At 38.9% G+C, this 22,298-nt stretch overlaps 2 protein-coding genes and 1 long non-coding RNA gene across 6 annotated transcripts in view; 2 read left to right on the top strand and 1 right to left on the bottom strand.

Annotated features, from left to right (window-relative positions):
* CCDC18 (coiled-coil domain containing 18) overlaps positions 1 to 6,345 on the top strand; it is an 80,069-nt gene extending 73,724 nt beyond the window's left edge. Inside the window, exon 28 of the mRNA XM_039483137.1 lies at positions 6,253 to 6,345. Within this exon, the coding sequence (XP_039339071.1) occupies positions 6,253 to 6,267 (15 nt within the window). The 3' untranslated portion in view covers positions 6,268 to 6,345. The remainder of the gene's footprint in view (positions 1 to 6,252) is intronic.
* A 1,528-nt stretch (positions 6,346 to 7,873) lies between these two features.
* Positions 7,874 to 22,298, bottom strand: part of LOC120369638 — a 19,995-nt gene continuing 5,570 nt past the window's right edge. For 3 of the 4 annotated variants that reach the window (XR_005583285.1, XR_005583283.1, XR_005583284.1), the window contains 3 exons: positions 15,674 to 15,715; positions 12,358 to 12,465; positions 7,874 to 8,327 (listed from right to left, as the gene is read on the bottom strand). This is a non-coding gene — a long non-coding RNA (uncharacterized LOC120369638). The remainder of the gene's footprint in view (positions 8,328 to 12,357; positions 12,466 to 15,673; positions 15,716 to 22,298) is intronic. The other variant, XR_005583286.1, reaches the window with a different exon arrangement.
* On the top strand, positions 11,081 to 16,712 carry LOC120369637 (retinol dehydrogenase 8-like). Its single transcript, XM_039483142.1, has 3 exons — positions 11,081 to 11,524; positions 11,676 to 11,859; positions 16,080 to 16,712. The coding sequence occupies exons 1-3, from the start codon at positions 11,478 to 11,480 to the stop codon at positions 16,311 to 16,313; spliced, it is 465 nt and encodes a 154-aa protein (XP_039339076.1). The 5' UTR covers positions 11,081 to 11,477; the 3' UTR covers positions 16,314 to 16,712.

Below are 22,298 nucleotides of genomic sequence, written 5' to 3'. Positions count from 1 at the left end.
CTTGTTTTTCCAATTTTAGTTTTAATATTATTGCTTTGAAATAATTTGTATGGCAACTTTTGTTTTGGAAATAAAGGGTTGTTTTTTTTTTAAAAAGTTTCCTTAAATTATAGGGATAAATTTGGGTGTCCTTTGTGACTAGGATTTTTAAAATCAGAGTCCTTACTCTTTATATCTAAATTCTACGTAAAAGTGTTCCTGAGTCATTGCTTCAGTCTCAATTTTTGTTGAGAAGGTTTTATCTTTAGTGTAGTGCAAATGTACTTTTGCTGACAAAAGAGGCTTTTCTTCAAACTGTCAAATATAAGGCCATTTAGAATAAAGGTTGAGCATAATATTGAGTGAAGACTTTAAACAGAATCTTGCTTGTCTCACTCCCACGAGTAAGCTCATTCATCTTTAGGGGAAGGAAACTCAAGGTCTTTTCCAGCTCTTTTTGAAGTCCATGGACAAGCTCCCATGTGTTTCAGTGGAAGCAGAATTGTGTGTTTAAGTTGTCTTATTTTAAATTGTGAATTAATACATTAATTTATGTCTTTTGGTTTTTGGCTTTCCAAAATCTCACTCAACTTAGCCCTTAAAAATGTCTTCACTATGCCCCCAGTCTCTAAAGTTTAAAAAAATAAAGGTGTAGGGATCATATACAACAAATCCGGGAACTAGGTGGACTTAAGGGCATGAAGTCTGAATCTCCTATGCAATCCTTAATCTACACAGTTGAGATTCCAAAGCTTTAATGTATTAAATCACTCAATGAATCATGCTAAAAATGTACTTGCGTGAAAAACGCATCAGCAAAGCTATTAGCAATGAAAGTATTTCAGAAGAGCAGAAAAAAATATTATGCTGTTAAGGATTTAAGGCCCAAATGTGCATATTTAGAAATCATTAAGGGTGCATCTCAGCCAGTAAAACCAGCACTTGTATTTCAGCAATTGTGCAGGTGAAATTGCTACATAGACACAGAGCTTAGGCATTTTTACCAGTGTCAGGAAAACCTGCTCCACCAGTGCAACTACACCATTGCTGGCAGCTCCTGAAATACAGGTACAGATTTTGCCCACATAAACAAGACCTAAATACACAAGGTACATGTTTCTACAGCTCCAGTTTTGGCTGTTTGGAAAGATTTATGCACTGTAACAAAAGGACTTAGTTTACTTTTGGAAATAACTACATTTTACATTTTTTTTTTTTAATCAAGTCATTTGTTTCCCTACAGAATAACAACAATTAAAATCTATTAGAACTGTCTTGGTCAGTGTAATAACTGAAAAACAGTTCAAAAGATTTAAACCATTTTTTCTCTAAACAAACCAGTAGGCCTCTAGGCTAATAATATGTGTACTAAGTTTCAGACAGGTCTCTCTTAAACTATAGAACTTTAAACATTTGAACTCTCAAACCAGGATTTCAAAGGGAAAGCTTAACCTGCCCTTAATTAGAGTTGCATTACCACATCATTGGAATTTCATCATCGTAGGTTGTATAAAGCCTAGCTTGCCCCTCTTACATGTGCTAAATATAAATGTGCATAAACAGCAGAAGCATTTTTGTCTAATAGCTGAATCAGCTAAATAAGTGTGAGCTGAAATTTTTTATCTGGCCATTTGGCTTGCCTAGTGAAGTCAGGATCAAACCTGATAGCCAAGGTTAAATTATAATTTCATTTATCTCATTAATTTTAGATATTATTGTGCCTTGTTTGAAAATCTAATTATTCTGCTTGTTACATTAGCAAATGTATTTTTATTGGTTTGGAAAGTAGGGAAAACCTTTGTGCCAAACCATAATTTCACTCAGTAGGGATCTGAACAAGCCATTTCTTTATATGCCTATATAAAATGGTTATTAACAATACTGGAACATTGAGTGCATTTTTCCAAACTGTATTAGATAATATGGGATTATTGATTCTTGTAAAATATTCTTGTTCTGTGTATATTGTCATTCTGAATGCTTTTTAAAAGAATAACTGTTAGTATCATTTTATGTAGCTCTAAAGTTGCAAGAGACTCACTCAAACATTTCTTACTGAATTGTAATTTATCTATTTGTTAACCATGTATATTGACATATTCTAACATTAAGGGTGACCCATACCAAATTCCCAGATCTAACTGTCTCCAAATTTTAGAGGAATTCAGATCTAATCCAAACTTTTCAGCCAAACCTGTGTGTGTGATCTTCTTTTCTTAGTCAAAGGTATCTGAGTTCTTTCAAAGCAGCCAAGAGTCTTGTGGCACCTCATAGACTAACAGACGTTTTGGAGCATGAGCTTTCATGGGTGAATACCCACTTCGTCGGATCCGAACATCTGTTAGTCTATAAGGTGCCATAAGATTCTTTGCTGCTTGTACAGCTCCAGACTAACACAGCTACCCCTCTGATACTTGAGTTCTTTCAGCTTGTTCAGTAAGCAAAATGCAAAGGGCTCTTGCATCTGCATGACTGTTAGAACTGTTCTACTACAGCTCTAGTCTTGTAACCTCCTTTCCTCCTCCCTTAAGATGAAGTTTATAATTTAGCACCAGTCTTTCTCCCTCAACGGATTAGAGCCCATTCCACTACAGCCAAAGCAGCATCTATGGATTTTTTAAAAAACATGCCCCACTCATTGAAATACCTTACAGATTCAATTTTACAAACGCCAGTCTTACAAAAGACCACTGACACAAACTATTTTTCAAAGGAGGGATTTAAAAAAAATCATATAATGAAAGTGATGTTGATGAAGAACAAGTCAACATCGCTTCACATTCCACTGCCTTCAGTGTATTGGAAATTGCTTTGCCGTGATTTGAAGGACAAGAAAGTGATGGAGTGCACCATATTGCAACTTATGCATCACATTTACTGTAATTTTGAGATGTTTAATTTTATTAACTTTTCCATTTTAAATTCCTCAATCCCTGATTAGTTTGTAAAACATGGCTATACGTAAGGCAGCAACCTTGGGTTCTAGTCAGACTTTCACTAGACATTATTCTCTAGACTTGGTATCCAAATCAAATGCTAGATTTGGCAGGGCAGTTCTGCAGTCTCTGTTTAATTAGGATTTCATATCCTTCCTTATGAGATTACTGTTTGCTAAACTATCCCATGAGTGGGAATATGCAGAAGTCACTCACTAGAGGAAGAAATTAAGGTTACTTACCTGTAACTGGAACTCTTTAAGATTTGCTGTGCGTATTTCACATTCCCTCCCCTCCTTACCCTCTTTCTTGGAGTCCTAATTTCTAAACGGAACCTGACGGAGTGGTGGAAAGAACTGAGGTGGTTGGAGTTCTATGCTCCTTTTCATAACTTTGCACTCAGGATGTTTGCAAACATTGACGGGAGTAAGAAAGGGGGCAGAGGAGTGTTCCAACAATCATTGCTTAAGTTCCATTAGCTTAAATTGCACGCAGTCGGCACATCCCCTGAGCGTGAATAGACAGAGTCCATTTCAAACAACTTTGGCTATAGGTGAGTAATCTTTATATTTTAGTGAAAGCCTAAAATTTATGACTATATGTGACTAAATTAAGCTTTTCTCCATATGAGAATCATGTTTTGTTATAAATTAATAGTAATATAAAAATTTACTAAAAAGGAAAGGTAAAAGCATTGGAAACTAACAGGGAAAGGAGGCAAACTGCAAATAACAAGGGAAAGCTGCAAAAATAGGGAAAAACAATAAAATGTTTTGGATGGGAGCAGAGGCAAGTGGAACGTTGGGGAAACTCTGAAGAGCGTTCAGTCATCTTTCTGTCTCTCTTCAAAGCCACGCTCCTTTTTCCAATTCACTTCTTCCAGATGTTCTATTAGGACAGTTGTTCTCAAACTTTTGTACTGGTGACCCCTTTCACATAGCAAGCCTTTTTTATATATTTAACACCATTATAAATGCTGGATGCAAAGCGGGGCTTGGGGTAGAGGCTGACAGCTCGTGATCCCCCCCATGTAATAACCTTGTGACCCCCTGAGGGGTCCCAACCTCCAGTTTGAGAACCCCTGTATTAGGACTTAGTTGCAAATATTCAATAATATGTAGTCAATTGGCATTTTGTGGTTAAACCCTTGTGTATCTCTTTGAGGGACAAAATCTGACCCCACCACCGTGGCTGTGGAGAGATCTGACTATAATTTGGATAAGTGTTGTCCTGTTACACAAACGAACGGGGAGGAAGCCAGTACCCTGGCACAGAAGGCCTGAACAGCAGGGAGCTATGCGCCACGTGCACCCTTTGTACCCTAATGTGGAGGGTAGAGTTTATCTGTGACTGCATGGATCACTAATCATCACTCTCTTGTGCATGACTGGCGGCTGTGATAGAAGCAGCAGAGTATGACAGGAGGGAGATGGTGACTCCTCCTCCCTCCCTTGATATGCATAGCCTAATTATTCAACTATTTAAAACTTTTTGGCACAAATTATTTGCAAGATTTTAAAATGGATGTAATAATTTTGTTGATATACTGTACATTGATGATCCATATCAGAGGCTGTTCAAGACAATATTTCACCCTAAGCAAAATGTCAGTGTGTTGTCCCATGCCACTCAAATTTGGCCCAGTTGTCCCTGCATCCTGACAGCGGGGTGGCCACGCCAAATCTACTGCCCTTGGCAGCTGCCTAGTTCTCCTGTACATAGAGTAGCCTCTGATCCAGATTATGTATCCATGCAGAAGCATCTGCTCCTATTTATTAGTGTCTAGTTGGAGATTATCCCCCTAATCATACAATGTCCAGGTGTGCATTTTATTGGATCAGTGAAGCTGTAGATAAAGCATAAAGGGCCAGTAATACTCAGCTGTAGCCATGATATTTAGGTGATTGTTCATCAGAGTAGCAAGACTTCCCACTATATCTGCTGCCATCCAGCTGAAAATAATGGCTCAGAAAACTGTACTCATCACAGGTTGCTCCTCAGGAATCGGACTGGCCTTGGCTGTAAGAATGGCCAGAGATGAACAGAAAAGATTTAAAGGTAATATTTCTGAAATTAAATAACACAGTACTGCGTCTTCCATGTTGTTAGTCACTTCCATTTTGTGGTGTGACAGAGTGAACTGTACTAAGTGCTGGGTGTCTCACCATCTGATGGATAGATTTTGACCAGTCTGTACCTGAATTCTGTTCAGCTTCCCTTCTCCACTCTTGTTAATTCTCCCTTTCCTGACAGATATAATGCAATCAAACGTACTAATTTCTACGAACAGATGGTGATTCTGTGACTGTACTGAAATGAAATGTTTATCTGAAATTAACAGATGATAAATGTGGCAGTGGTATAAAAAGGGAAACTTTTTAAATTAAAAAAAAATGATGCATTTTCAGCATGCTAAATAAATGTACCTTTTTACAGGTTAGTCCTTCTCACAGCTGCAGCTAGCTTTACTTGGCACTTAGCAAAGTCTTGTTGGTATAAATGCAATTGCTAATTTTAGGAGAAAAAACATTGTGTCTGGGAGCCCTTAATTAAATTAGCAATTTGTTTCTGAGAGGCAGGATTCAGTATTTCTTCCTTGCATTTACTCCCATGAGGGAGGAGAGGGAAAATTGGTTCCACTGTCTGCCTTACAAAATGGAAATATTTGCTGCAATTGTGTGTAGCTGACTAAATGAATTGAACAATTCAGATCAGGTTTACTCTCAGCAAGTGTCTTACTCACCAGGGAATGATTGTATGGATTTATGGAAGTTAGAGTAATTAGGCCACAGTAATTTTAAAGCTGACCTATACGTTAATAAATATCTTGCAAAATCCAACAATTTTGCAATCTGAGGAATCATTTGTTTCACTTCCATGTAAAATTCTGGCTGCTTTTCTAAACACACTGGCTGTGATTTTCAAAAATGGGTGCCTAAAGATAGGCTTCTAACTCATTATTTAGGTGCCTAAATGTGGACTTAGGAGCCTAACTTTGGCACCCGTTATTGAAAATTTTGGGCTCAGTTTTTCTACCATATCTTCCCTAACTGATATAGAAATAAAAACACATAGCTATGAACATGGCTGTATAAATGGTTTATTTCTCCATTCACTCCTTCCCAAAATCTGATTTAGGAAAGTTAGAAGCACTATAAAAAAAATTAAAATACATTCTCTCAGTTTTAGGTTATCAAGGCCCTATCACCAAGATATCTAAGCACTAAAATATGGACTTAAAGGTTGTATGCACTGTAACTTGTGTCTGCTGTCATTCTCAAAGGAAAAGCTTTCTCTGCAGTTACATTTCTGGTTACTTGTTTATGATTCTTTACAGTGTATGCTACCATGAGGAATCTGACCAGGAAGGACAAACTTGCAGAAGCTGCAGGCAGAACCTTGGGTAAAACCCTGGAAATTAAACAACTGGATGTCTGCAGTGAAGAGTCTATTAAAACTTGCGTCAGTAGCATCCCTGACAGAAGGATTGATATCCTAGGCAAGTAATGAACATAAATGAAAGATGGATGAAAAGTCAGGATACAAGATTTAATTTAAGGATCCTTTTAAATATTTCAGAGATATTTCAGTAACATATTATTCTTTCTAAAAATGTTTATGGATTTAAGTATAAATATATGAATAACACCAATAATACTGTACACTTCTACAGTATAAAGTCTTCCAGTCAAGATTCTCAAGCCATTTTACAAATACTAATAACACCTCTACCCCGCTATAGCGCGGTCGTGGGGAGCCAAAAATCCCTACCGTGTTATAGCTGGGTAGCAGCAGCAGGGCTCCAGCGGTGATTTAAAGAGCTCCGGGCTCCAGCCACTGCGGGGAGCCCAGGCCCTTTAAATCGCTAGCGAGCCCCGGTGCTGCAGCCCCGGGGGTAGCAGCGGCAGGGCTCCAGCAGTGATTTAAAGGGCCCGGGCTCCCCGCAGCAGCCGGAGCCCCGGACCCTTTAAAGCGCCACCGGAGCTCCGCTGCTACCACACTATACGCGAACCCATGTTATATCGGGTCGCGTTATAGTGGGGTAGAGGTGTAATTGAATTCAGGCACAAAGAGATCAAATGTCTCTACAAAATCACACAATATGTCTGTGGCAAGGCTGAGAACAGAACTTGGATCTCCTGACTCTCCATCCTGCACTTGAGACCCAAGACCACCTCTACCCTCTGAACACAGTAGACCCCTATTGATTTACACTAACAATCAATAGGGTGATCCTTTGTGAATTAGCAAGTAAGTGAATAAATAATTAAAAGAAGACTAATGCATCATCAAATGCACATGGTTAATTTCTAATAAGTTATAGTTCCATTTTATTTGATACTTTACTAGTAAATTATCTGTAATATAATTTATTTTTACAAAATATAACATAATATGGCAACTAACTACACCCTCAGCTTTTAAATCTTGGCTCAGAGGAAGTAGAGCCTGCCTTTTTAGAGAGATGATCGGGGAGCAGCAGAACAGCAAGGTGCAAATTAACATGATTTTCATCAAATAGCACTATGCTCCAATTTGACATTCCACTTCTTACTACGGAGTGCTCATATTATGGCACAACCATTCTGCATTTCTGAAACCACAAGCACTCAAATGGAATCTTCTCTTGACCACCACATAATGACAAAGTTCTCAACCGATGCCAGTTCCTTTTTTTAAAAAAGAAACTGACATTGAGGGCTAAACACAATGTAGACCAAAAATATCAAACAAACATACTAAGGCCTGATCCGATACCCAGTGAAGTAAACTGAGACTTGATTGGGCCCCTAATTCTTAATACTGAATTATAAGCAAATACACCTCTACCCTGATATCACGCTGTCCTCGGGAGCCAAAAAATCTTACCATGTTATAGGTGAAACTGCGTTATATCGAACTTGCTTTGATCCACCGGAGTGTGCAGCCCCACCTCCCTGGAGCACTGCTTTACCGCGTTATATCCGAATTCGTGTTATAGCGGGTCGCGTTATATCGGGGTAGAGGTGTATAGAGAAGTTTTTGCTCATTTTTTCCCTTACCCTTTCCTGATTTAAAGAAAAAAAGTAAGGCATAAATCAGAAATAAACAAATACTTCAGAATAGTAGATATTTTAAAATGTATTAGAGTCAAATGTAATCTCAAGGTTTCAGTAAGAAGCTGAATAATTAATTGCTCTTGTGTGTTTTAATCCCTTATTCCAGTCACTCATTTTTACCATGCGTTTCCAGTGAAAGTGACAAGTTAATGTTTGTTGCAGTTACTACTCACTACTGTGTTTTGCATCTGTACAGTTAGCAATGCTGGAATGGGGCTCATTGGACCTATTGAATGCCAGACCATAGATGAGATGAGAACTGTGATGGATACAAACTTCTTTGGATTGGTTCGACTCTTGAAGGAGATTTTACCTGATATGAAGAAGAGAAAGAGTGGACATATAGTTATAATAAGTAGTGTCATGGGAATACAAGGCAAAGTATTATTATGTACTAATTATTCATAATTTAAAGCTTGCATTTTCTGAACTGAAAAATGTAAGCAATCTAGTATATTAAGCTATTGTTTCCAGTTTACAAATGTGGGCTTCAGTTCTACATTCCTACTCACACTGAGTAATATGTCAATACTCTCACTAATTTTAATGGGACAACTTGCAGTGTAAAGTACTACTGCTTGTGAGTAAGGCTGGCAGATTTAGGACCATAAAAACTATGTTTGAGTTTTCTGGAAAGTAGCATTTTGCTCTTTTCACAAAGTACGTTCATAGGAAACTTGTCTCTGTCTCTCGCTTGAAGGGACTATGGAGGAAAGATGAACACATTTTAATACACTTTTTAATGCACAGATATCTTGTGAAACTAGCTTTATAAAAAGCTCTGCCTTAAAAAGATTTAGTACATATGCAGTCTGTTAGTAATTCACATATTTGACACAATCAGTATATACAAAGTTGGTCTTCCAACACTGCTCTCTCTCTGCTCCCCCCCCCCCAAAAAGAACAAAAAGATGGAATCAACAGTTCCAGACTGAAATACTCTCTGATTGTTTGATCAGCGGGTCCTTTCTCACTTCCATTGGAGTCCTCCATGTCCCAAGTCCGCCATATCTCAGACTGTCAAATCAGTATTTCCTTTCTGTAAGGCTTTTCCTCTTACTAGGTACCCTGGTGTTGCCACTAACCTCCCAAGGGGGAACCATCAAATGGACCTCACTTTAGAGCCAGATAATGTTGCTCTTAATTTGGTTGCTACATAATCTTACTTGTATGCATAGTCTCAATAACTTTAATGGGCTTCTCACCTAAGGATTATTCATGTGAGTGGGCAGTTGTAGGGTCAAAACCTTGGCTACTAAGAGTTGCTAATGAGCAACAGGATGCTCACCATCCATCTTAGAGGATTGTATATTGCCTCCTCCGAGTCACCAAGAAGTGAAAAATCAAATCTTTTAAATCTTATATCTCTTGCATGCACTGCAACACAGCTGCCATGCCAAATGATAAATTGTATTACATATGTAGATCGCTGTATCAGACCACAAAATATTTAACATAAATACCATGTGATAGAGCCTCAGCTATGGCCAAGGAACAGCTCAAAGGCTGCTCTAACCTGCGCCAGTTGCCAATGGCACCTAGGGATCATAATAGTCAGGGTGCAAAGGAGACAATCACTGCTCAGCAGGTATCCAAAAAAAAAAAAAAAAAAGGTTTGGTCACCCCAGTGCATTTAGTAGGAGTGTTTTTAACATCTTCATAACTTGAATTAGGCCAACATAAATCGTGACAATTTTTTTTCATGCTCTCATAACCACAAACAGCTTATACATTTTTTTAGGAAATATTAGCCACTCAAAAACTTAAAATGATCTTAACATGATCTGTAACAATTTTGTTTTTGCCTTCAGGTATTTTGTTCAATGATGTTTATGCTGCATCTAAATTTGCTGTGGAAGGATTCTGTGAAAGTTTAGCCATACAAGCACTCAAGTTTAAACTTCAGTAAGTGTTGACACAAAGGTGTGGGCTATATATCAGACTGTGCTTTAAAATGTACCTTGAGCTACTAGCAGTAGTACAGCCATTATATAGTAGGCTGCTGTCCCGGAGAAAGAGGATGAAAAATGTTTCCTCTTGAATTGAAGCTATACATTCACAAAAAGCCACTGAAACCTTCTTATAGAAGTTCCCTTGCCCTCCCCACCAAAGGACAGCAAATGTTTAAATCACAAAATAAACATGACCTACAGCATTCAGACTAAGAGTAAGTTTAGCTTTGAAAAAATATGTATAGCTTTCATATACATGCCTGGAAAACTGGGCTCTCATCTACAATACTGTGGGGATGTGGTCATGTAATATGTGTGCCTCAAAGAGAATGTTTTCTCTAATCTGTACTACCCAGATACATTAGTGAGAATGATCCATAATGACTTTCATTATAATGATTATTGGAGACGTTTATATAACAACATAGTGGTATGTAGCACTTTCAATAGTGAATAAAAACATAGGCCTTGCCTCAAAGAGTTTGCAGTGGAAATCAAGCAAGACAGAAAGAGGAGATGCCTACAGTCTAAGTGAATACAGCGTGAGCAGGAGGGATGCACAAAATAAGATTGTGAGGTAGCTTACATGGCAGTTCATAACTTTTGTATAACATTACTTACAATTTAATTTCATTTTTAATGAGAATTTATTAGAAAATTACTGTACGTGTAAATAGGTAGGCTCTGAGAAGGGGTTTAAAGGAGATAAGAAATGTTTGTGGCATATAGGGTTAGAGGACATTCCAGGCATAGGAGGCAGCATGGAAGAAGGAAGAAGAAAAAGTTTGCATGGAGAAATGTGAAATTGGCTAGTGACCAGTGATAACATAAACAGAGTCAGCACTGTGCAGAATTTTTAATTTGGAAGTTCTGCTTAAAAATCAATAGCGTGGTATAGCCTTAGGAATAAGGGGCAAAGTACAGATATTCGTTAACAGTCTAACCTAGCCACAGAACTGGCCAGAAATCTGCTGTACAAAAACCTTGTTCAATAGATAACTGGTTGTAAACAGGAAGGACTTGGCATACTTAAAACTTGAGAATGGAGCTGGAGAAAGAACTGGTGCAGGGACCTTAAGTATTTCTTAGCTTTACTATTATGCACTTCTGGGCAAATCCTGCTCCTCCTCCATAGGTCCAGCGAGCTCAACAGCAGCAAAAGTCTGGGCAGCTGGACTTTCTGCCTAAGCATTTATACTGTACTTTGTGGGTACCACAGAATAAGAGTGCCTTCCAGAATTATATACACCCAAGAGGTAACCAAAGAGATCTCTCTCTCTCTCTCTTTCTTTTAAATACTTCTACGATTATTACTATGTAGGAGAGATGGCAAGGAGATCCATCTAGCACTTTGTCCAGAAGGCAGTGAGGTTTATGATCATTTTTAAGTCTTGTTGCAGAGATCCACAGCTGTGAGCCAGCAGCTGAGAGGGCTTTGTCTCCTGCTTCCACTTCTGTTATAGACTGATAGTTCCATTGCTCCCCAGCAGTGCAGCCAGTGTTCTTCTCCAATGGAAACCCCCAGTGCCTGTCTGAGATATTCAGGGCAAGAGCTGTGGTATGGATCTCCCCCTTAAAGAATTTACTATTTAAAAAATGTTAACAAGTGCTCATTTATTTGCAGCCACTCATTACCTATATAAAGGATAGCTTTACACATTTCCCATACAGGAGGACAGATCACCAATATATTATTGTTCTTGTAACAGGCTAAGTCTGATTGAGCCAGGCCCAGTGATCACAGAATTTGAAAAAAAGGTGTTTGAAGATGGAATGAAAATGGATCTTTCGGCTGTTGATGAAGAAACTGCTGACATGTTTACTAATATTTACCTTAAAAATTACAAACAGATTTTCCAAATCCTGGGACAGAGTGCAGAGGACATAGCAGAGGTAATTAGTCAAATTATTTTGTGTAGTCTTAGAATGCTCTGTTTGGTTCGACCCACTAGACTTCATTAAGCACAACCTCAAGAAATTACTGGATCTAGAATTTAGAAAGAATATGAAGTTCTCCCAGTTTTAAAAGGCAACTGTGACTTTTAATCTCTAATACCATTGAGTGGATAGTTGCAATGTGATCTAACTACACAGTGAAGTCAGAATGACACCAGTGTGCACGGTCACCAGAAATCTAGATGGGTTACTACCATTGTTTATGGCCCCTCTCTTGCTCAGATTCCACTAGTGCAACCCCCCTACACCCATGTGAAGTCCACCAGACTATCCCAGGAACCATCAACAGAAATGCACCAGCAGGTCACAGCAGAACATTGCTGGAGGCAATCTCTGTATTTGAGGGTTTATAGACCACAACCAACACCATGAACTGCTTCTAGAAGCAAATAGGTAGACAACATAGAGTGTGGAACATCAGTCTTATAGACTTACATCTCAAATTTAAGCTGTTGCATTGTGTCGGCTGACATGCTCTTCAAAAGTAGGCCAAAGTAGAACTCTAGGGTAAATGAATGCTTGAGGTTACAAAGGCCTGAATCACTGTGGAGAGGTGGAAATACAGGAAAGTTTTCAGCCTTCAGATCAACCATAAGTTAAAAATGACAGTGTGTGATTGAGGGCATCTTGGAATCTAAGAGCAGAAATGGATTCTAAATGTTTGTGAGCAGAATTAGTGAAGGTCAGACACACAGTCCGCCTCCAATATACGAAATACTCACTAAGGCCCTGATCCTGCAACTGGTTTTATGCACACAGATTCGTATGCATTTACACAGCCATATTCACTTCAATAAGACTCTGCCTTGGCAGGATCTGCCTGTGCGGAATCCAGAAATCTACATAGAGTCCCACTGATTTTGTTTGTGTCTTGCCTTAGACCTATAGGGTGTGACTCTTAACACCCTCAACATTGGCATAACACTGCTCCCACTGAAGTTAATGAGAGCTTTACCGCTGACTTCAATGAGAGCAAAGGTAGGCCAACACTGAGCACTTTTGAAAATCCCACACAATATATTTTTTTAATTTGTATTTGATTTAAATAGTGTCAGGCTCCTGAATCTCATGTTGTTTGTAAACTGGTAAATATGAAACATCCTGATTCACACATTTGATACCATATCTGTGAATTCAGACTTGTTCTGTATTTAATATTTTATTTTTAATAATTCCACATTTAATCACTTTCTGAATGATAAAGCACTTCAGTAGCTTTTATTTACAGCAATATACAGTTGGAAAACTTAGATGCATGCAATTAATTCTTCCAGATAAGTGAGTTCAGCTAGAACTTTACAACTACATTCTGATGTTGGCGTACAAGGGATATGTATGTTACTCCAACTGAAATTGAGATAACTTGCTCTTTGCCTGCCAAGTTGAAAATATATCTCTGTCTTCAGTTTCCTAGACAAACACTTGTAGTTTCAACAAACAACAAATCAGCAGAGACCCTTCCTTTAGACTGAGTTCTCCTAAGCAAGAGCTTCTGTCAGGGCTCCCTCCCCACTCTGAACTCTGGGGTACAGATGTGGGGACTGGCATGAAAGACCCCCAAAGCTATTTTTACCAGCTTAGGTTAAAAACTCCCCTATTCCTTGGATTAAGTAATGCTGCCACCACCAAGGGATTTAAACAAACATTTAGGGAGGGCCACTTGGAGCCCTACCTTCCCCAAATATCCCCCCAAACCCCTACACCCCCTTTCCTGGGGAGGCTTGAGAATAATATCCTCACCAATTGGTACAGGTGAACAGAGACCCAAATCCTAAAATCTTAAAACAATGAAAAAACAATCAGGCTCTTAGAGGAAGAATTTTAATTAAAGAAAATGTAAAGGAATCACCTCTGTAAAATAGGGATGGTAAGTACTTTACAGAATAACAAAAGACTCAAGAACATAGAGGATCTCCCCTCTAGGCAAAACCTTAAAGTTACAAATCCAGGCATAAACTTCCCTCTAGACAAGGAAAATCACAAGCCAAAATAAAAGTAATCTAACGCATTTCTTCGCTAGTACTTACTAATGGAGTTGGATAGCTTGCTTTCTTGATCTTTCTCCGGCAAGCACACACAACTGACAGACCAAGAACAGACAAAACAAAGCCTTTTCCCCCTCCCCAGATTTGAAAATATCTTGTCCCTTTATTGGTACTTTTGGTCAGGTGCCAGCTAGGTTACCTGAGTTTCTTAACCCTTTACAGGTAAGAGTATTTTGTGCCTCTGGCCAGGAGGGATTTTATAGTACCGTATACAGAAAGGTGGTTACCCTTCCCTTTATATTTATGACGGCTTCTAACTCAGAATCAAACTCCTGCCCTCACTTCAACCTGCATAATATGTCTTCATTGCAGAATTTACCCAGAGGATCAACGTGCAAGTTTGCCTAGCTTAGGTGTGAATGGCCATGCTGCAAAGCCACGCTTGAGTTGAGTTAGCATTGTACTCACCTGCTTGAGGTGCTAAACCTTCTGGGATTATATCCCATGGTTCTTAGCACTGGAGTACACTAAGCCAGTCTGATTCTCTGAGTGAATTCTGGGAAAACTTGTCTGTCCTTTTGGGCACACACGGGGAATTGTGGGAAAGCACTGGACATTTATCAGCACTTGAGGGATTCAGTGTGTGTCCTCACTGAAAAGTGGGCAGCTTACCAGCCTGAATGAAAGTACCACTCTGGCTTTAGTGTATTGAGCCAGGTAGCTTGGGTGCAAAGCACAACCAAACTTGGGTCAGAGGGGTGCGTGAGAGAGAGAGAGAGAAATGGGATAGGGGTAAAACTCAAGCAAGAGCCAAGTTAACTCTGCAGTGAAGATGCTCTCTGGGTCTCACCCTGCACTTTCTCTGCTTCACCCATGCTTATCTGACCACCTCCTTTCTCTCCTTTGCCTACATCTAATTTCATGTCCTCTTTCTTACCACCTCCATATGTTCTCAACTAATGTTTGAGAAGTTTCTCCTTGACCCTCAAAAATATCCTGAAAACCTGCTCCATGAAGTGCTCCTGCTTTAGTCACCACTTGCTTACTCTACTTTTCTTTTGTTTTTAGACTGTTAAGTTCTTTGAGACAGGAACTTGTCATTTGTTCAGCATGCATTGCATATCATACAACACTATGTACAGGTTTAAAGAACACAGACACACAAGCCTTTGGGCATGAGCACAGAACTGCTAACCAGCAGTGATCATTGGAGTCACAAACCCCTTACATATAGAGCCCTATACAAAGCTATCAAAGAGATGTAAAGGAATAAAGGTAGGAGACCCAAGTTCAGTGCTGCAGTAGATTGGAGCCAGCTAGCAATTAAAAAAATTGTTTTGACTGTTTTGCACCAAATTGGGAATTAGTATTAGAGCCTTTTTTGGTAGTTTACATAGTAGGTTTTAGCTTTAGTCAAGAAACCACTCTGTGCTGAAGTTCCCTCAATACACATCTGAAATAAAAAAGAAAAACCAAAATGCTTAGCCCTTGGAGCCCCACTGAAGCTGGGCCAGAATTTAATCATTATGATGCTTTTTAAAGAATAAGAGGCTCAAGCAAACATACTGATCACCTCCATGCTGCCTGCCCAATACTTCCAAGAGCAGGAAATGATTGTACTCAGAAATGGGACTGATGTTGGCACTAGATGCAGTATTAGTATTAAAGATTCTCTGAAAATGTCACTGATACATGTCTGTGTAGCTCAAAACCTTGTACCTTCCACCAACAGAAGTTCGTTTAATAAAAGATACCACCTTACCTACCTTGTCTTATTGCTGCACATAGCAAGTTTTAGAGAAAAATCCCTGTGGGGGTAAAAAACAGATTTCTGGTTTTCTAATCACATATTCCACCAATTATCTCAAATTAAAATGTTCTAAATAGTAAATATATTACTTTTGTTAAATATAAACTTCCACTATATTTTCTCATAAAGTTGGAAAATAAAATTATGTTGATTAGCCTCAAAGAGAAACATGTTTTTAGAGGTTTCTAAATTATCCTAAGAAAATCTTAATGATTAACTGCCTGATTAAAATGTGGTCAAATTTCCTAAAGGATTTTACAAAGCTACCTTTGGCACTTTGCTCAGTCATTCTGTTTGTTGATTCTTGCACATCTATTTGGATAAATGATGTTCTCTAACAATCCTATTTCTCATTCTAACAGCATACTGTAAAGATAATTCTTGCAGAAAATCCACCTTTTCGCCATCAGACCAACACCCTGTACACACCAATAACAACCTTGAAATATGCAGATCCTAATGGAGATTTACCTATTGATACCTTCTACAAAATGGTTTTTCAGCATGATAAAATCTTCAGTGCAAGTCTTAACTTCATCAAACTGCTAAGGTGGAGAAGCAGAAAAAGCTTTGATTTGGGCAACCCTTCACAATGAATATATGTATGCTACTGTGTGCATTTGGATCACTAGTTCTAGTCACTGCTGATATACTGTTTTGAAAAATAGCTTTGCAATATAATTTATTACAAAAAGACATTCAAAATGTTGGTTAGTGAGCTTAATTGAGGTATTAATGTTGATTAACTTTTATTTTGAACTTCAAGTTTCCAATGCTTTGAAAGTAAAATGTTTGAGCCATGGCAGTTATTCTCAGCAATCTTGGCCGTATATTCTATTTCCAGAGTTGTTCCTGGTAGAAATTTATGACCACTATTTTTCTGAGCATCAACAAATCAATTATCAAACAGCGACCTTCAGCATTTATTAGAATTAAAAAGAAAAGATACTGAGGGCTGGTCTACACTTGGGGGGGGGGGGGTCGATCTAAGATACGCAACTTCAGTTATGCTATTCATGTAGCTGAAGTCGAAGTATCTTAGTTCGACTTACCTGGCTGCCCTCATGGCTGCAAGTTGACTGCCGCGGCTCCCCTGTCGACTCCGCTTACTCCTCCGGCCAAGGTGGATTACGGGCGTAGATTCGGGGATCGATTTATCGCATCTAGATGAGATGCGATAAATCGATCCCCAATAGATCGATTACTACCCGCCAATCCGGCAGGTAGTGTAGACGTGGCCTGAGATTAGTACTCTGTGTATATCTTATTTGTAGAAAAACCTGATTTGTTAGTATTGCAAAACATATTGAATTGCTTTGCTAATGTTCTAGTGATTTTTAAATCACTTAACACCTTGTTCTATAGTGCTATACTTCTATTTAAAAGGATTAGAATAAACAACTTGTTAGAAATGTAAGTGCAAGCATTGTTATAGTTTTAAAATGTATTGAAGATGCCTAAAATATGGACATACATATTATAGTCAACTTCTATGACAATGGTGAATGGCTAATGATTATTTCTGTGGTTTCTTAGGGAACACAAATTAATATAATCAAAATTTTCAAACCTAAGGGCCTAAAGCTAGGCTCCTAAATCCATACTTAGATATCTAGATAGAAATGATCTGATTTTTCAATGGTGCTGTGCACCTGCAGCTCCCATTGAAGTCAGTGCAAGTTACATGTGCTCAGCACCTTTGAAAATCAGAGCACTATCTAAATCAGTGGTGGACAACCTGCAGCCCGTCAGGGTAATCGGCCGGCGGGCCACCATAGTTTGTTTACATTTGCACGGCCACCCACAGGTCCCAGTGGCCGCGATTCGCTGTTCCTGGCCAATGGGAGCTGTGGGAAGTGGTGGCCAACATGTCTCTGTGGCCCACACCACTTCCCGCAGCTCCCATTGGCCGGGAACAGTGAACTACGGCCACTGGGAGCTGCAGGCAGCCGTGCAAATGTAAACAAACTGTCTGGTGGCCCGCATGTGGCCCACGGGCCACAGGTTCCCCACTACTGATCTAAATGTCAAAATGTGGATTTAAGACACTGGTTTTAGGCACCCACATTTGAAAATTTCATAGGAGTTGGCTAGACATCTAAATGTCTTTACGCTTTCAGGTTTGAAAATGTTGGCTTGTAGCTCCACTTCATTTACAGCTATATATGAGTGTCTGGAGCATGGCTGTTTGTATGTATGTATGTATGTACATAGATGTATCAGTAGCTTTGATAAGATTGGCAGTGTTCTTGGGAATAGGATTTGCTGACTGCTATATGACATGCTTGGGTTATACATAGTGGGATTTTTTTAAATATCTCAGCAACACAGCACTTTTTTCTTTAATATTTAGAATTCAAAGAATGTTTGTCATCAGACAGAATAATTTTAAAGTTAAGTCAAATTTTAAACTGAATGCAACAGTATTCCTTTAAATTTCATGTTGCTTTACTGAAATGGGTATGAAAAATTTGGTTTCCACATAACAATCAATTAATCATAACAGAATTTAAATATACAAATTACATATTTAAGACCAAGACATGCTATTATAACACTTGCTTTTTATAAGGTCCTGCTTTTTTGAAGAACTTTAACTAAAAGTTAATTGTCAAAAACTGAACATAAGAATGGCCATACAGGGTCAGACCAATGGTCCATCTAGCCCAGTATCTTATCTCTGACAGTGGCCAGTGCCAGATGCTTCAGAGGGAATGAACAGAATGGGGCGATTGACTGATCCATCCTCTGTTGTCCAGTCACAGCTTCTGGCAGTTGGAGGTTTAGGGTTGCATCACTGACCATCTTGACTAATAGCCATTGATGGACCTGCCCTCCATGAACTTTTCTTTTTAAGCCAGTTATGCTTTTGGCCTTCACAACATCCCATGGCTACAAGTTCCACAAGGTTGTGTGAAGTAGTACTTCCTTTTGTTTTAAATCTACTGCCTATTCATTTCATGAGGTGACACCTAGTTCTTGTTTTAGGTGAAGGGATAAGTAACACTTCCTTATTCACTTTCTCCATACCATTTATGATTTTCTAGACCTCAATCATAGCCCCCTTAACTGCCTCTTTTTTTAGCTGAGCAGTGCCAGTCATTTTAATCTCTCCTCCTGGAAGCTGCTCCACACCACTAATCATTCTCATTGCCCTTCCCTGCACTTTTTCCAATTTTAATCTCTCGAGTAACTTGTATCATCTGCAAATTTTGCCACCTTACTAATCATCCTTTTTTTCCAGATCATTTATGAGTATGTTGAACAGCACAGGTCCCAGTATAGATATTTGAGGGACACTGCTATTTACCTCTCCATTGTGAAAATATTTATTCCTACCCTTTTTTTTCATAGCTTACTTAACAGTTGCTGATTTATGAGAGGACCTTCTGTCTTACCCCATGACTGCTTAGTTTGCTTAAGAGCCTTTACTAAGGGAACTTGGACTTTCAGAAAGCTTTTGACAAGTACACTATATCCACATGCTTGCTGACTCATTCAAAGAATGCTAATAGGTTGGTGAAGCATGATTTCCTTTTCAAAAGGTCAACCATGCTGACTTTTCCCCAACTATATTTGATAATTTTATTCTAGTTTAAACTAATTTGCCTGGTAATGAAGTAGGCTTATCACCCTGTAATTGCCAGGATCAGCTCTGGAGCCTTTTTTTTTTTAAAAGGCATTATGCTACCTACCCTCTACACACAAGCTAATTTAAGCAGTAGGTTACATATCACAATTAGTAGTTCTATAATTTAATGTATGAGTTCCTTCAGAATTCTTGGGTGAATACCATCTGGTCCCGGTGCCTTATTACTGTTCGTTTAATCAATTTCAATCTGGAACAGTTCCTCAGATTTGTCTCCTAAAAAGAATGGCTCTGATGTCTGACTCTCCCCCATATCCTCTGCAGTGAAGACTGATGCAAAGAATTAATTTAGCTTCTCTGAAAAAGCCTCATCTTGAGCGCTCCATTAGCACCTCAATCACCCAGTGCCCCCACTGACTGTTTGGCAGGCTTCCTGCTTCTGATGTCCTTAAAAAACACAATTTTGTTGTTAGTTTTTGTGTCCTTAACTAGTTGCTCTTCAAATTCTTGCTTGGCCTGCCCTATTATAGTTTTACACTTGATTTACCAGTTTCTATTTTCCTCACGAGGACTGGGTTTCTAATTTTTAAAGGCTGTATTTTTTAATCTAACTGCTTCTTTTACTCTGCTGTTTGACCATTTTTGAATTTTTTTGTCTGGGATATGCATTTAGTTTGAGCCACTATTATAGTGTTTTTAAATAGCCTCTATGCTCTTTGCAGGCATTTCATCCTTGTGACTGTTCCTTTTTATTTCCATTTAACTAGCTTCCTCATTTTTGTGTAGAGTTCCCCTTTTTTAAGTTAAATGCTACTGTGGTGGGTTTCTTTGGCATTTTTTCCCCTACAACAGTGTTAAATTTACTTACATTAATTCTATTATCTAGTGGTTCACCTATATTCACCACTTTAACCAAATCCTGTATTTCACTTAGGAATAAATCAAGAATTCCTTTTCCCCTTGTCAGTTTCAGAAAAAGCAGCTCCAAGAAATTGCTGAAATATTCTATGCAAAGTATTGTCGTACTGATGTTCACACAATTACTTCTGACACTTGGCAAAGTTATAGGAAAAAAACATTAAATGATTCTAGTGTACACACACGTATCATATTCATGTATGGTGACTTGCCTGCCTGGTACATATGGTGACTTGCCTACCTGGTGAGAAGGTTGCGGATCTCCTGCAGCATCTAGATAGACTTATATGTCATGCTGGGGAGGAGCCGGTAGTCATGGTACATATAGGTACCAATGACATAGTGAAGGGTAGGAGAGATGTCCTGGAGGACAAATTTAGGAAAGAGACTGAAATCCAGGACCTCTATGGTGGCATTCTCAGAAATGCTTTCAGTTCCATGTGCAGGGCCAGGTAGGCAAGCAGAGCTTCAGAGTCTCAATGTGTGGATAAGACGATGGTGTACGGAGCAGGGGTTTAGATTTATTAGGAACTGGGGAAACGTTTGGGATGGGGGAGCCTATCCAGGAAGGATGGGCTCCACCTAAACCAAAGTGGATCCAGACTGCTGACACTTAACATTAAAAAGGTTGCAGAGCAGTTTTTAATCTAAGAGATGGGGGAAAGCCGATTGCCGCAGAGGAGCACGTGGATCAGACAGAGACTTCTCTTAGAGGAGAGTCTATTGATAGAGATTCTCTAGGTTTTAGTCAGGAGGAGAGGATGTAAGAGGATAAAGTATGGGCCAGATCAGACGAGAAACATTCACCTAAAAAAGAATGACATATCAGAAAAGGGCAGACAAATAAACAGTGACAAGTTTTTAAAGTGCTTGTACACAAATGCTAGAAGTCTAAATAATAAGATGGGTGAACTAGAGTGCCTCATGTTAAAGGAGGATATTGATAAAACAGGCATTACCGAAATCTGGTGGAGTGAGGCCAATCAATGGGACACAGTCATTCCAGGGTACAAAATATATTGGATGGACAGAGCAGGTTGGGGTGGGGGGGAGGCAGGGGAGTGGCACTATATATGAAAGAAAATGTAGAATCAAATGAAGTAAAAATCTTAAATGAATCCACGTTCCATAGAATCTCTATAGATAGTAATTCCATGCTCTAATAAGAAAATAACAGTAGGGATATATTATCGACCACCTGACCAGGACAGTGATAGTGACTATGAAATGCTAAGGGAGATTAGAGAGGCTATCAAAATAAAGAACTCAATAATAGTGAGGGATTTCAATTATCCCCATATTAACTGGGTACGTGTCACCTCAGGATGAAATGCAGAGACAAAATTTTTTGATACTTTAAATGACTGCTTCTTGGAGCAGCTGGTACAGGACCCACAAGGTGAGAGGCAATTCTTGATTTAGTCCTGAGTGGAGCGCAGGATCTGGTTCAAGAGGTAACTATAACAGGACCGCTTGGAAATAGTGACCATAATACAACAACATTTAACATTCCTGTGGTGGGAAGAACACCTCAGCAGCCCAACACTGTGGCATTTCATTTCAGAAAGGGGAACTATGCAAAAATGAGGTTAGTTAAAAAGAAATTAAAAGGTACAGTAACTAGAGTGAAATCCCTGCAAGCTGCATGGACACTTTTCAAAGACACCATAATAGAGGCCCAACTTAAATGTATACTCCAAATTAAAAAACACAGTAAAAGAACTAAAAAAGAGCCACCGTGGCTTAACAACCATGTGAAGGAAGCAGTGAGAGATAAAAAAGCATATTTTAAAAAGTGGAAGTCAAATCCTAGTGAGGTAAATAGAAAGGAGCATAAACACTGCCAAATTAAGTGTCAAAATGTAGTAAGAGAAGCCAAAAAGGAGTTTGAAGAACAGCTAGCCAAAAACTCAAAAAGGTAGTAACAAAATGTTTTTTAAGTACATCAGAAGCAGGAAGCCTGCTAACCAACCAGTGGGGCCCCTGGACGATCGAGATAAAAAAGGCGCACTTAAAGACGATAAAGTCATTGCAGAGAAACTAAATGAATTCTTTGCTTCAGTCTTCACGGCTG

Source organism: Mauremys reevesii, linkage group 8, assembly GCF_016161935.1.
Source record: "Mauremys reevesii isolate NIE-2019 linkage group 8, ASM1616193v1, whole genome shotgun sequence".
NCBI classification, from domain to species: domain Eukaryota; kingdom Metazoa; phylum Chordata; order Testudines; family Geoemydidae; genus Mauremys; species Mauremys reevesii.
Note: the sequence above shows the minus strand (reverse complement) of the source record. Positions and strands in the feature narration are given on the sequence as shown.